We start from the raw sequence: 16,323 nt of genomic DNA, 5'->3' as shown, positions 1-16,323 counted from the left end.
GCCCCCAAGATTTTACACCTTTCTCCACCCCTATATGGATAAAATTAAAGCACAGTAGCTAAATATAGGCTGGTGTTTATCTGTAGCACAAAGTTTTACATTCTGATCAGATAAGTAGCTATAGCTACACCATCTGGGCCAGTTGCTTTCTTAACATTTAACAGGTGACCTGACTCCATCTATATACAACATGTAGATCAAAGTGCAAAACACCTTAACAACTATTATAAGTTAACTAAAAGTTATGTACATAATTACTCAAATATAAAATACATATGGAAAAATATACAGTTATCAATACTTGTTATATATACGCAATAGCTGATATTAAATACAATGCCAAGATTTCAGTTTTTCTTTCATGGCTTTTTTCAGCTCTAGAAATTGTACTACATACGTCATGTGACTGAAGTTGATCATTGAAAATAATAAAACTGATAGTATACTCAAAATGGTTGATGGTATAAATGACTCTTCTGCTCTTTCTTTGTAAATTTCACATTGTTCTTTGTAGCCTCCAGCTGAACAAAACTTGTACTGAAATATATTCACACCATAATCATACAAAACATACAAGTACATGACCAAAGCAATGAGATACACCAGGTAGTTTATGGAATAGTAGCAAAAAATTAGAATCAGCTTAACTTCTGGAATTGAATGTCCCATACAAGATGATATAGAAACACTACTGATGTTGTTTGACTTCCAATGATTTTCCTAGTAAGAAACAACATTTCTTTATCAATGACATATCATAATATACACGTTTAACAATTCAAAGAGATACACTGACAGGAAGAAAGAAAATTACCTACGCAATTATTGAACAGTGACTATATATTACAAATATGCTATGCAAAATTCTAACTAGCTTAACTACCAAACTAAGTACTTTAACTACAAAACTAGCTACCTTAACTACAAAACAACCTTAATTAATAACTTAGTTCAACAAGTCTATGCCATCTTCTGGGCATAAGCCATAATGCCTCAGGATCATTTTGGCATTATATCGCCAGAGAGTAACTGACAAGAGATACATTTGTCCAGTGGCATATCTAGGGGTGGGTCTAAGTAGATCTGTGCCCTACCAAAAAAAATTCTGGTGCACTACCAAAGAATTTTGGTATGTGAGATCGAGATATACTCTAATAGAGCAGACAATCACTCTAATAAAGTAGTCATTCTATTCAGAGCATCAGCATAGTAAACTATGCAGTTATAAATAAGCATATATAGTTGGTGGAGGGCTGCCATTGTGAGCAGGCAATTACCTTTGGTTTTTTTTGACCCTATCAAATCAGAGAGTCTAGATACGCCACCCAGGTATAAATTGATATTACAATTTCTGCTGCCAGATTGCTATTATTTTGACCACATAATTATTATATACAAAAAAGGATAGGGTACCTCTGAATGGTTGTGTAAATTTATCACCTAATGTTCTCTTATTATAGATGTTGACAATGAAATATATTTTATTATGTCTGCTGTAAGTGCTGTTTATCTAATCCAACCAACAATGTACTATTATTATATTACCAAAAGTAAAGATGCATATAGCATTGTGTAAAAATATATTACAAAGATGTGTAATGGATGATATCAAGACACACGGTAGTGTGTCGTGCGGCCCAAGAAGCCGGCGCACCACACCGTGAATATATTAACAGGAAGAAAGAAAACGCAATTTTCACACCTATGTAGCTCTGATCACAAATCCGATTGGAACCAAATTTGCTACAGACGTGCCGGCCAGTTAGGGAAGTCTACATGCCAAATTTGAAGAAAATCGCTCCTGCCATTTCTGAGATACAAGCAAACAAAGTTTCATTTTAATTTCTTCGTTTCTTCATTTCACACACTTCGTAAAATCCGCCATAAAACATGAATGCGTGCTTGGATCGGGCTGATATTTGGCACACTTTAAGGGTTCATTAAGGCGGGCGGATCGCCGTACCAACTTTGGTAGGAATCCGATGAATATTCGCGGAGTTATGACCGATTATTTGCGTAAAATAAGGTTCAAGGTCTGTCACGCCTACAGGGTAAACCGCTTGGAGGAATGAGTTGAACATTGATATGTAGATGGAGTAACCATTGTAGGAGTGTCTTTCAGTGGTTTGAAAGGAATCAAGATAAAGACCATGGAGATATGACACAAAACCCAACCTGTGTCAAAATTACGCGATCGATTTTTATGAATAAAAAACTATTAGTTTTCACATCTACCAAGCAAACCGCTTAGAGCATGAGTTGAAAATCAGTATGTAGCTGGAATAATCATCATAAAAAGTCCTTGCAGTAGTACAGAAGAATCAGATTACAAATAACTGAGCTATGATTCGAAACGCAACTAGCATGTATCAAGTATGATTTCATCAACTTGGGTGGCAACAACTAGATACTCATAGACATAGCTTCCGTTTGTGCTTCCTTTTTAAGATCATTCAAAACTTAACATGTGTCCCACTCAGTGACATCATTTCATCTAATACCACAACAACAGCAGAATTCACCATCACAAGAAGATCTCATGCAAATAATATTTTAGTTCCATTTGCAAGAACAGACACTTATCAGGACTCGTTCGGACCTAATGCTTGTAATATCTGGAATAACTTACCAATCACATCAAAGAAAATACCTCTATTGAACAATTTAAGAATCAAATTAATCAATTGTAATTGCATAAACCCCCCCCCGTGTAAAGCCTTCGCTTGCGAAGTTGACACAGTAATAATAATAAAATAAACTACATGTAGCAAATGCGAGATTGAGATACTCTTATAGAACAGTCACCCTAATAAAGCATTCACCTACGTTTATAACTTATTCCATTATAGAATTATATTACATTGCAAGTTATTCTGTGAGGAATTCAGCTACAAACAGTTAATCTGATAGACAATTCAGCTACAGGCAAGTCACCCGTAGAGAGTTCATCTTGAAACAAATAACCCAGTAGAGAGATCAGCTAGAAGAAGTCACCTTGTAGAGAGTTCAGCTACAAAGAAATCATCATATAGAGAGTTCAGATGCAAAAAAATCACACTGTAGAGAGATCAGCTAGTAGAAGTTAGGCCACTCCAAATGAGAGTGTAGTTTCCTGTCCTCCGCCCGCATCACGTCTGGGCATCCGCATTAAATGGTCATTATTGTCATTATTTTTTCAAAACCACTTCCTGTGCTGCTTTCAGGAAATTTCTCATGGAGCCTTTTATTTTGCATTGCTAGAAAGCACAATGAACCTAAAATGAATGGTTCTAATGGTTTCTAGCTTGCAAAAAAAGCCATTTTCATGAACTTGAAATCCTTTTAAGATCTGTCAACGCACAAATGGTCCGGGCATATAAGGTCCGGGCGGACCATTTATGCTGTCACAAATGATCAGGCCAGACCACTTGTGCTTACATAACTGGTCCCCCCGGACCACCCATGCCAGTGCATGAACGGTCCGGGCTGAACATAAATGGTCCGCCTCCAATTTTCCATGCATGCAATCGCTAATTGCTGCATGGCGTGAATTTAGCAGTGTAAATTATAGCTATCTGAAGCATCATGGTTGATGCTACAGATAGCCAATTAAAACAAAGGTAGCCAATTAAGACGTGTACCATGCACTCTTTCAATAACCTTTTTAGGATTTTGAATTCCTTTTAAGCTGTAGAGACCCTTTCCAAGTGATTTTACAATTTCATAAGGACCAAGCCATCTGTAATCCAACTTTCCCCCTATCCGTTTCTTTCTTTCATTATCTCTGATAAGGAATTTGGCTCAAATCAGTCTCACCGTCATCTGTGACATCCCCGGCAGTGGTTATCCTCTTCATCAGCAGAAGCCATGCTCACTTTACAATTAAGCACTAGCTATAAGTTCTGAAACAGGATCACAAACTCAGTAGCTGTATTGCCAGCTGGCTACGTAATTCACACACGCCAATTTCAATAGCTAAGCGAGCCGGTCTTGCAAAATATACTAATCAACTAGCGAGCTGCACATACGTAGTTAACTGAGCACTGGTGCCGGTTTAAAGACTTTATAGCGACTTTATAGCGGCATACTGAGAGATTTTTGAGAGATTTTTGTGAAGACATCACTTCAAAGAGATGCGGCTAAAACCACCATTTAGCTAGCTAACATAATTAGCTATTATACGGTATTATATACGGTATACGGGTAGCTATTCACGAGGAGGGATCACTCTGGCTTAGCTATTTTGAAATTTGTAACCTGGACCATTTATGCTTGGGTAGGACCATTTTTGTCGTCACAGTTGGTCCGGCCGGACCGTTTATGTCGAACATATTTGGTCAGGCCAGACAGTTTATGCACCCAGACCAAATATTTTGTTACAGATCAAGATACTCTAATAGAGCAGTCGAATTTTTAATAATGAACAATGATAATAAGCCTCCTGCCCACACCGAAAAACGAAAACCTCAGGACGGGAAACTACAGTCTTATTTGGAGTGGCCTTACCTTGTAGAGATAGTTCAGCTACAAAGAAACTACCATGTAGAGAATTCAGCTGCAAACAAATCACCCTATACAGAGTTCAGCTATGAACAGATCGCCCTGTAGAGGGTTCAGCTAGAAACAAGTCATCCTGTAGAGAGTTCAGTTACAAATTAATAAACCACCATGTAGAGAGTTCAGCTGCAAACAAATCGCCCTGTAGAGAGATCAGCTAATAGAAGAAGTCACCGTGTAGAGAGTTCAGCTACAAAGAAACAATCATGTAGAGAGTTCAGCTGCAAAAAATCAATCACCCTGTAGAGAGTTCAGCTAGACGAAGTCACCTTGTAGAGAGAATCCTGTAGAGAGTTCATCTACAAGCAAATCGCCCTGTATAGAGTTCATGCAGCTACATTTCAAGTTACCCAGTAGAGAGATCAGCTGCAAACAAGTTATCCATAGGGAATAATTGACATGTAATAACTGTATGTATTATATATATATATATATATATATATAATTTGTACATTTACTGATAAAATCTGAATTAGTTAAAGTATTTAAAATCTGCTTCATCTTTTTCTTCTTCATGTGGTAAAGAAAAAAAAGGTTAAAAAAGCCCCAAAGCCAGCTGTATGGCTGGCTTTGGGGTATACAAATACAAAAAGAAGTGAAATCTAATCCAAAACAGCCAAGCTGTAAAAAAGAGTGTGGCCCTCAGAAAAGCTATGGTGAAAAAAGATGTGAAATCCAAGGTGGTGGCCAAGAAATGGCTGTGATGGTAGGTTAATGGTAAAAATTTTAATAACGACAATTCAGGTGAATTTTGTGCCAAGACCAAGTGGCACCAAATTCACCTGAATTGTCATTATTAAAATTTTTACCATTAACCTACCATTACAGCCATTTCTTGGCCACCACCTTGGATTTCACATCTTTTTTCACCATAGCCTTTTTTAGGGCCGCACTCTTTTTTTACAGCTTGGTTGTTTTGGATAAGATACTCTAATACAGCAGTCACCGTAATAGAACAATCACATGTTTATAGCTAGCTGTATGCTATAACAAAAAAAACTAAACAAATTAGTATATTAAAAATTATAAATTTAAAAATGAAGTAGGAATCCAAGCAATAAAAAGTAGTGAAACTAGATATGAACATGGTAGCTATTACAGCATAGCTCAGTGGGAAATCCCTACTTTGGCATGCATGGTAACTATAACAATTATTTTATGTTCAATGCCAAAGTAGGGATTTCCTACTGAGCTATGCTGTAATAGCTACCATGTTCAGCTCTTGTTTTACTACTTTTTATTGCTTGGATTCCTACTTCATTTTTAAATTTATATTTTTTAATATACTTACTCTATTGATAAATAATAGGAGACAGACAAGGACAAATACAACTCTTAATTCCTCTATACAAGAAGCACTTATTATACCTTATGTATAATTATTACAATTCCTAGTCTGAATATGCAAATACATTTTTACAGGCACATTTAATTATGGTCAAAAACAATAACGTTTACTATATACATACAACTCACTTTTCGGAGAACCCTTAATGAGAGAAACAGCAATACAAATCCAATGCAAAGTTTAAACATTGATGGTAAAATTTCACCATAAAACAAAACAGTAGGAGATTGTGGATAGCAGTAGTATCCATTACTTTCATACTGTGACACAGTGATGGTAATTATTGAAGGAATTACACTGACTAGTAGTACTATGGTCACTTCAGTGATGTGTATCCTTCTCCTGTGTGATGATGATGAGTCCAGTAGTTGTTTAGTTTTGAATGGAAAGGCCAAGTATAGATATAGATGTAGCAGGTGAAAGCACCAAAATCCAAAAAATAACCCATAGCTAAACTGTATTACAAAACCTGTATAACAAACCACACATTCATAAATATTATGCTTCTTATTATTTTTCAGTCTATGTATATATATGTGTACAATCAACTAGCCTGAAATGCCTGAAAATGTTGGCTAATTTTGTTGCAGAAGAGTCATGAATATGACTAGCAGACAGAATGAACTAGTGGCCAACCTTATAAAGTAGTTCAGTTTCATAATACAGGTTATGCATATGTTTCATGCTGTTTTGTTCCTTGCGATGCTTATGGGCTCCTAGTATAATACAATCAATTGTGACTTAATATACGATGCGTACATATGTTGCATGGCTTGAAACAGAATTTATAATTATATATTTAAGTAAAGGCAGAATGCAGAAGTTAAATCTGTTTGCAATACTACGTATAATATTGAACCAACCTTGAGCTTGACAGAAGTTTGTTGGTTCAACTGCTGCTATCCAGTAGTTTCTGTCCGAACAAACTAATGACTTTCCGACTATAACTGGTATATTTTCTATGACCACTGCAATAACAAGAGTACATAAATACTGGTACTATTATATCTTTATCATACACATGACTGTACTAATAATCACATTACACAGCTTATTGAGGTTCAAGGAGTTCCAAGGACTCCATATAGAACCCAGTTTTGTGACACCTTTATGTCAACTTTTATTGAGCTAGTGACAACAGCAACATATTACTTCCCCTAATTGGAAACAAACCTGTTCACAGCTCCTCTTATGCACCTTATACAATATAGGTGCCTCTAGCTTTTTTGAATTTATATTGTATCCTACCAGTGTTAAAAACTTTTGATTACATTTCAGCAGCAAATCATACACTGAAGAAACCTCAAATAACTAATGCTAACTGAAGCAATATTATCCATCTTATGCAGCATGGAAAATTACATTTTAAACATTTTAGCACTCTCCCCAAGTCCTTTAACATACTTACCAATAATTGTTCCAACTACAGTGTTGTATACAATGTATATTTGAGGAAATTTCAATCTGAAGAAACAAAAAGTAGCCATGTAAAAATTATCTTATTGCCACAACTTATTTACTTCATAAAAGGTTTTTCACAGTAAGCTAGCTATATCACTATAATCTTATTTAGTATTTTAGTATTTATTTGAGGATCCACTATATAATTGCTCATAAAGCCTGTCCCAGACTCATTGACAACCTAACAACGCAAAAGTGATAAATATCACAAGCTAACTTAGTAATATAATGAAGCATATGTCAGTGGCAGATCTAGGATTTTGAAAACAGGGTTTCTGAAATTATTAAAAATAGCATCTAGTTACAAAAAAAAACTAACTGTGGAAAAAGTGATTAAGCCATAGCTGTGATTGCTCTATTAGAGTGTCTCAATCATTTTTGTACATTGGCAGGTGGAAGGTAAAGTGTTTAATAGCTGCAATGGATGCAAGTTCAATTCACTTGCATGCATGCTACAGATATATAATAGTATTTTGCTATGATAGCATGTCAATGCAGCACTAACTGCCACTGGTGTCAAAAGGGGGGTTTCTGTCAAAACTTCAGAAATCTACCTAGGTCCACCACTGTATGTTCCATACATGGATAGCTAAACTCTCAGCTAAACATGATAAGTCCACCTTAATGCTGTGGTCATAGATTTTGCATGATCCTAATATAAATAATGAGTAATTATACTCCTCATTTTAAACAAATGCTACATATTGCCATGATGTACATTATTAGTATGACTACCCATGATCTGTCGTGCGTAAATTATGTATATAGCTAATTGATCAAAAGTTGAATAGGTGTGCCACTCACACTCTTCCTTGATTACAATAACAAGCTATCAGGGCGATCAATCCACCAACTAAACTAATAGCTCCAGTGATGATAGCTAGTACATAAAAAGCAAGATCTAGAGTGTTTTCTGTGAGCAAGTAGTGTCCATCACACACTGGTAAACATGTTGAGCCACAAAAGTGATCAAATTCACTTGGACAAGGTAGAGAAGGAGCTTTTGAAAATGTCAGATCTCCATGCTCATTGTAACTCATACAATCTGGAACAGTCATATTGAAAAAGCTCTCTACTATTCTCCACTCAGAAACACATTTGTTATCTCGAACTTCTTCACACTCTTCAGTCAGGTCTACCGAAGAACTATTACCTCTACACAATAGAAGTGTTGCATTGCAGAAAAATGACAGTGAGTCATAATAACACTCTGTGTTCTCCATATACCGTCCAACCGCAAAAATTACTGATAGTCCTGTAATTACTGATTCATCACAATCTAGATCATCACCATATCCTGTCATTGTATTGTTACATTCTTCCAGTAGTAATTCAACAGTTTGCTCCTCTGCAGGATCAATCTATAGTGTTACACAAAACCACTTAGATAGACATGTGCATGCAAATCAATGAATGTTTTATAATGCACAGAATGCTAAATACCTAATAGAACAATTGCAGTGGTATTCGTTTTTAAGCATTCCAGTTCAAAAACACTTTCAATGGAATATGATATATAGCTACACAGGCAGAAAGCAGGAAACATGCTGGTCCTAGTAAAAATATTCTCTAAATGCAGGTTTGATTTTATCAACATTGTTCTCTATCATTTTCATAGATATGAATGTGAACAAAGCCAAAATTAAGCAGTGTATAAAAAGGTTGCAATAACAGAATACACTTATAAATAATAATGCTATTAATTAAAGAGTATATATGTAGTTCACTAACTTTAACAGAACAGGCTTTGAAGTCAACATAATCAGTAATATCTGAATCATCAATACGTGGACTGATGGTAGTATAAAATAATACAACAGGAGCTTGGTACAACAATATCACTACACAGAGGACAAACATGAAGCTTGCCACCAAACGACACTTTAGCAGTTTTGATGTAAAAGAAAATCCCTTGTCAGTTGTACTAGGGCTGTGTATCATCACATAACTGCAATTTTCGTCATACTCACTCTCGTACTTCACTGAAGTGCAAGTGGAGTCCACTGAAATTTTCCTCCCACCGTTGCATGATACATTGATTGCATTCCCATTACAAGGTGATGTGGTATACAATCTGGTCTGACTTACACTCCTAACACCATAGCTCAGTTGTGTGACATTAACCCCACTATCAAATGGTCCACTCATGTTGTGAGTGTAGTGTTAGTGGAAAATACCTGTAGAATAACACAGCACATGTATTAGTGGCTCATGATAGGTGTATTAAATGTTATCATTATATTTACAAAAGTGCTGGCCTTTTTGTAAATTTCACTTGCTTTCGAGGTCCGGCTTGAGTTTACACAAGAAACTAGTTGGCAATTTGGCATGGTTGGTAGCTCCAAATGCATCAGTTCATCCAAATCATTTGGGATTTTTCAAGATTGCAATCCATCACAATACCATGTTTTTATAGAGACCTGTGAGACCTATTACAACAGGCCATAGCCATTTAGTTACACCTGTGTTTTAGGGTCTTATAGGTATGTCAGAACTGTTTATAGCATAGTTTACCAAACTGCCTTTTCTTTTGCGTAGAAAGTCTATAACTATCGCTCCCATGATATATACACTCTACAGAAAGTGTGACATGTTTTGTTACAAAGGTCAATGATAGTGTAAAAGACATGAGAATGCTTTTAACTCCAATACTGCTTGATATATATTTTTGATATAATACATATCCCTTTATATGTGACCGAATTCGACAAAACAAGGCTTTGAATTCCACACATGCACATCCACTTTTATGACATTGAAGCACCGTAACTCAATGTAGGAGTATGCCATTAGTTTCAAACTTTGACCTGCTATTTTATAATGCTATGGAAGAATTGTGTGAAACTGTTAGGCCAATAGCTTACTGAGTAGTAAACTTGGATGTGTGGAAACCTTGTTTTGTCAAATTCGGTCACATATGCACTATACTGTTACACAATGAATATTGGAAAATGACAAATTTAGTCACCTATGTTTAAGTGACAACACAAAGTACACAGATAGAGTTTCAGTATTCCATGTCATGCATGGATCATGAGAAAATATCAATCTCTACGTACATCTATACTGTTGCGGTGTGGTTCCCTGCCCATAAATACCTTCAGTTAGGCTGCAGCATGCATCCTTATGTAGCTACATCTATGATGCAACTACTTTCCTTTCTAATTGCACTTTAAAGATTAGAACCATTATACATTAGCATCTATACCATGGCATCTATACAACTGATACAGGTTTTTTAGGATCAATATTGCACACAATAAAATAATGTTTTATTTAAAACTTCATGCAAACCTCACTTTGCAACAATTAAGACAGCTAACTTTCCTTCATTATCATCTATCATTGCATCATGCACACAAAAGACTAACAACAAATTCTAAAACTTTAATATTTGCCTGTATTTATGTACATCAATATCATAACAATTTTTATATGATGTACACATTCTACTTCTATTGACATACAGTCTGACAGATACGAATAAACATATATACTAGCTACCAGATTTGTTATCTGAATGGAAGAGACGCATTCACTGACTGTATATAGTTGAGATGTTGTAAATGTTCTGATCTAACAACAGAGACCTCATGTAGATCTCCATTAACACAATGATGGCTTCCTGTATGTAGTCATCCATTATAACTGTTGTCATACAAAGGATTTATAATTATACTAACAATAGTAAAGCCATACCCAGAATGTTTTGATTGGTTTAAAATTGCAGTTAGCTAAGGATACAGCAGAGACCAATTCAATACTAATTTTAGTGTAATAATAGCTTAATGGCTAGCTGTATTAGAAATTTCAGACAGTCAATGAAGAACCTCTTTCTTAGTCAAGTATAGCTACATCTTTTTCAAAGTCCTTGAGGCTTATCAAAAAGTGATAGTAGTAAAATATATATGAATAGCAAGTTTTGTCAACCTCTAGGAGTACATATACTTTCTGCACCTCATAGTTGTTCCATTCACATAATGTATTAACTAAACTGCATGCATTCTTCATGTTCTATTGAATACTCTATATAGTAACAATTTAAATCCACTTGTTTACCCTCTAGCTAGTTCTGCCAGAACATGACTTGTAATTAAAATCACCAACATAATATATACATGCTCTTCAGCATGCCTTACACCCTATACACACACCTACATGTAATCAGATACACAAGTCCTAAAGATTCCATTTACACTATTGGTCTGTCTGTACATAGCCCTGCACATGGCTATGGGTATATACTGTATACCTTATTAATGAAATTATTGTGGATAGTGTAGTTATAACCCAAACATCATTAATAAGTAATGTGACAGACCAAATTTGGGGAGTGTTTAAGGAACTCTGAACAATACTGTTTAGCTATAATTGTAATATTTAGTTGAATGTTGTTGCAACAATGATTGCAGTATATAGTATCATCTTTCATAATGCATGTATAGGAATACTTACCTACCCACCTTAAATGTAGCTACTATTCAGCTATGCATGAATATACGTGATAGTATGGATAGAAAATTAATTGAACAATATATTGGAAATATTTGGGCATAAACAAGAGAGTATAATCAAAAGAATTAAATAAAGTGTTTTGATTACTCAGTGACACATGTTCTATGCACAAATATGTACTTATACATAAAAAATAGTTAGACAACATCAGTGAGGGTTACCAGTAAGGAGGTTGTGACTATGTTACATATAATGGTCCTGTACGTGTTGTAGAGCTTGTGGAGCCTGAGTAAAACAAATGTTAATAGCTACGGAGACTTGGAGATTTTAAAAATTAAGAGCCATATAACTACGTAGTTTTAATTTTAAGTTAGCTGTTAGCAACAAAGCTAAAAATTAAAGTATACAAAACACTTAGTATACCTGCAAGTAATACAAACGCTATGTGCATTGTTATTGTGTCCCAGGCACTATCTGTTTTGAAAGCATACAGCTCATGAGACTGGATCTTTTTCAATCAATGAGATTTGAGTAGCAATACAGCAATAACACTCTAATCGCAAGGTTTCCAAACTGTATTATCTATAATCCATCTCTCATGCACATAATAATAACATGATAATTATATATGTGGAGATGCACAACTATAGATGATGGAAGTAAACTGTAAAATAGTAACTTTAATACACTTTAACATTGTATCTGTTAAGTAGCTAGCTACATGCAGGCCGCATGACATGATGTCCAGCTGAGCTGACCACTCATGTGAGGACACAAGCAGTAAAAATCTGGTGTTGAATCCTTATAATGGCTGTAGCTATTACTTGCAATGAGGTTGTTGTGATAGCTATATTACTAGCCACCCATCTGTAAAAATTTTACTGATGGGTGGCTATTAATATAGCTATCACAACAACCTCATTGCAGTAAAACTGGGAACATTATTGTATTTTAACTGTACGGGGTACAGCTGAAAACCAGCCGTCCATTGGCTGATTGTTTTCACCCCTGAATAAATAATAAATAAAGTGTAAAAATATAGTAGATACACTGCACACTAGCAGCACAGAAACTAATGTAATTGTGCCACTGCATGAAAAAGAAAATTTGCAATAATATGTATTATTAGTGGGAGACATTCAAGTTCTGCACCAACAAATTTATCCTCCTTTTAATATTGCTACAAAACTTGAATTGTCCACTTCTAGCTCACTGCAGAAACTACAGTTTAAGATCATGAATCAAGTAATAGATAATTAACTGATCTGACACCATGCATACTTACTAGCTCCATCCAACCGGCTATCGTTGATGACTCGATTTATGAGGTCACATTGTAGTACAGCCACACAACAAAATATAGAACCATTCTTTACTGTTTCTTTCCTTCAACTATATAAAGATCTTGCTCAATGACCTCATCACCTGCTCAAATTTAAACTATAGGCTGGACAATAATCATTAATTCTATAATTACACATTATGTTGATTAGCTATTATGATTTTTGTCCACTACTGCCTGTTCCTGTATACTTTTTAAGAGGTTTTGGCACAGTAAACAATAACAATGCTATAGCTAACACAAAGTAGCTAGCTACGCCTCGTAGCACGCTATACATTGACATGTTATCTCTACTCGAATAGGTATTATGTGAAAAACTAACCTAAAATGAATCAGTGAATGTAACTACTGTAGCTCCGGCAGCTGTTTTGCACTCTCTGCTGATTCAATGTACCAAATCAAGACGAAAATGCGTAACTTTACAATGACAAACGTAGGGCTTTAGACTCTACTGTGAGGTGTTTACTCACTTGCATGGTTTCCGGTGTCACAGTGATATATGTTTCCCCGGGTAACGTGTTTCCCGCACACGTATCCCTAGGGATCCGTGTTTCCCCGCACACATATCACTAACTCGCTAGCGACCTACAAGTCACAGTGATATGTGTTTCCCCGGGTAATATGTTTCCCCTTTATAAAGTCATGTGCAACGTACGTAGTGTTAGCATAGGCGCGCATGCACTTTTAATAACCATAGCTAGTCATACCTATACAACTAGATAAATACTATAAGTATACATGTTGATGGAGGAAATCAAGCCATTCACTGGTATTCAACTATAACTGCGCTATGTAGCTATAGCATCAGTTTAATAAAACAGTAGCTACAAGTACATGTATACAATAAAATACTATCTCTAGCTATATAGAGTAAATCATGTGGTTGCAGCTATGTATAACTAATCAATTTAGCTATAGCTTTGGCATGCAGTCAGTCATTATCTACCCCCTTGCCGGTTCTATCTGGGGTTCCCCAAGGGAGTATTTTGGGACCCCTATACACTTCATTATTTACATGAATGATTTACCATCTTGTGTTACCATCAGTAAAACTTTACTATTCATTGACGACACCAAGATTTATTATACTGTTAGATATTTCACTGTTTCAAAATGATTTAGACTCAGCAACTTTGTGGAGTACGAGATATAATATGTTCTTTAATCCAAAAAAGAGTGTCCACCTATATTAATGCAAAAGTCATCACTATAATTACAAAATAGCTGACACACAGGTTATAACAAATAGTTCACATAAAAATCTCGGTATTATAATATCATCAGACCTATCTTGGGATCAACACTACAAAAACATAATCCCTAAGACCTACAGAATGCTAGGACTGCTCCATCGCAGCTTTAGCAAGCATCAAACAGTGACAGCCAAGAGAACTTTGTATATTTCCTTAGTGAAATCGCAAGTTATATACTGTTCAGTGATTTGGAAACCTAACCATATCAAGCAGGGGCGGATCCAGGGGGGCTTTGGGGGCTGAAGCCCCCCTTCATATTTAGGCTTTACTTGATCATTATGCTGAAAATTATAATGAAATTTTGTCTTAGCATAATTATATGATCACTAATAATACAAATACTCATAAAACCACCTTATAAACATCTTTCTAAGGTATTATCAGTAGATTTATGCTAAAGTTTATGCAACAAGGACCTGGATCAGCATTGGAGGTGTACAAGATCGAGATACTCTAATAGAGCAGTCAGCTAACTGCTCTAATAGAAGATTCACTGGAAACATGTAGTTGGTTCTGTTATGAAATTTTTCCAAATCTGCCTGCGCCCATACATACAATGAAGTGCATTGGTCTGTTTAAAGGGCTTCATTCATCCACTTGTGTAGTTAATATGTGAGGCAATACTTAATTCAGGTACACAATTTCCATTGAAAATGCTGCAGATTCAATCTTGTATTGTTCAAATTTCAAAACTTTCCACTTTCAACATTATTCTAACATGCACCTATTCAGTGTTGTGCAATTGTGGGAGGGGTGCATCATGTACTTGGTTGTCTGTACCTACCCAAACTTTTCCATTAGCAAAATACTTCAGAGAGCCATACCTATAATCTAAAGGCACTATATATAATCTACAGGCAGAAAATATTATGAATTTTATGTGGGAATGTCTCAAAATGCAGTATTTTAGCATCTATTTTTCAAAATTTCCTGGGGGGGCATGCCCCCAGACCCCCTAGTTCCAGCATGCTTTGCATGCTAGGAAGTGTGCTTTGCACACCTCTACCCAAGAGATTAGTATCTTGAGTTAGTCCCCCCTTTTATAAATCCTATATCCGCCCCTGTCAAGGACATCACACTTATTGAGCAGGTCCAGAGAAGAGCAACAAAGTTTATTTTAAATGACTATAGTTCTGATTATTAGTATAGCTAGCTAGTATAATTATTGTATTAGCTTATATAGTGGCTATATAGCTAGTTAGCTACCTATAGCTAAATACATGCAATATGCATGGGTATCTATTAGCTAGATAGCAATATATCTACTGAATGGTTGGATTGCGTACTGTTTGCAACTAGCCATATAGACTGACCTTGGAGTTACTGCACGATGGCTATATCTGAGTGGGAAACACGGATCCCTGGTGATATATGTGCGGGGAAACACGAATCCCTAGGGATATGTGTGTGCGGTGAAATATTTTAAAAATCGCTACGGGAAACACATATCACTGACAGCTTTTGGTGGGAAACACGGATCCCTAGTGATATGTGTGCGGGGAAACACGGATCCCTAGGGATATGTGTGCGGGAAACACGTTGCCCGGGGAAACATATATCACTGTGACACCGGTCTCGAAGTCTTATACCGGGGTATGTAAAGGAGGTAGAGAGAGAACCATCATTAATAATTGATGAGAAAACATGCATGATTACAAACAAATTATATATTATGTGTCCTCGGACAACATGCGACCACATGTCTGACCAACAGTGGACAGCAGTGGGCATGGCAAGGAAAAAAAAAATATTATAAATTTAGGTACAAAACTAAAGTTACAGTTTAAATTATATACAGATTAAAAACAGTCCGGATTGATTGTCTATTCTTTAGAGTTCCTACCATAAAATATTCTCTGTGAAGCAGAAATTGAGGCACTGGCCATCTTGAACAAAAGATTTCTAGCACTTCCTTTGGAAAATAGGGA

At 35.8% G+C, this 16,323-nt stretch overlaps 1 protein-coding gene across 1 annotated transcript; it reads right to left on the bottom strand.

Moving 5' to 3' along the window:
* Window positions 1-255: 255 nt before the first annotated feature.
* On the bottom strand, window positions 256-13,584 carry LOC136260963 (uncharacterized). Its single transcript, XM_066054887.1, has 7 exons — window positions 13,465-13,584; window positions 9,077-9,522; window positions 8,150-8,706; window positions 7,293-7,348; window positions 6,748-6,852; window positions 6,013-6,353; window positions 256-720 (listed from the first exon to the last, which is right to left on the bottom strand). The coding sequence occupies exons 2-7, from the start codon at window positions 9,491-9,493 to the stop codon at window positions 328-330; spliced, it is 1,869 nt and encodes a 622-aa protein (XP_065910959.1). The 5' UTR covers window positions 9,494-9,522; window positions 13,465-13,584; the 3' UTR covers window positions 256-327.
* Window positions 13,585-16,323: the final 2,739 nt, after the last annotated feature.

The sequence above is a fragment of the Dysidea avara genome, chromosome 7, assembly GCF_963678975.1.
Source record: "Dysidea avara chromosome 7, odDysAvar1.4, whole genome shotgun sequence".
NCBI lineage: Eukaryota > Metazoa > Porifera > Demospongiae > Dictyoceratida > Dysideidae > Dysidea > Dysidea avara.
This window is presented reverse-complemented; position numbering and strand designations above follow the sequence as displayed.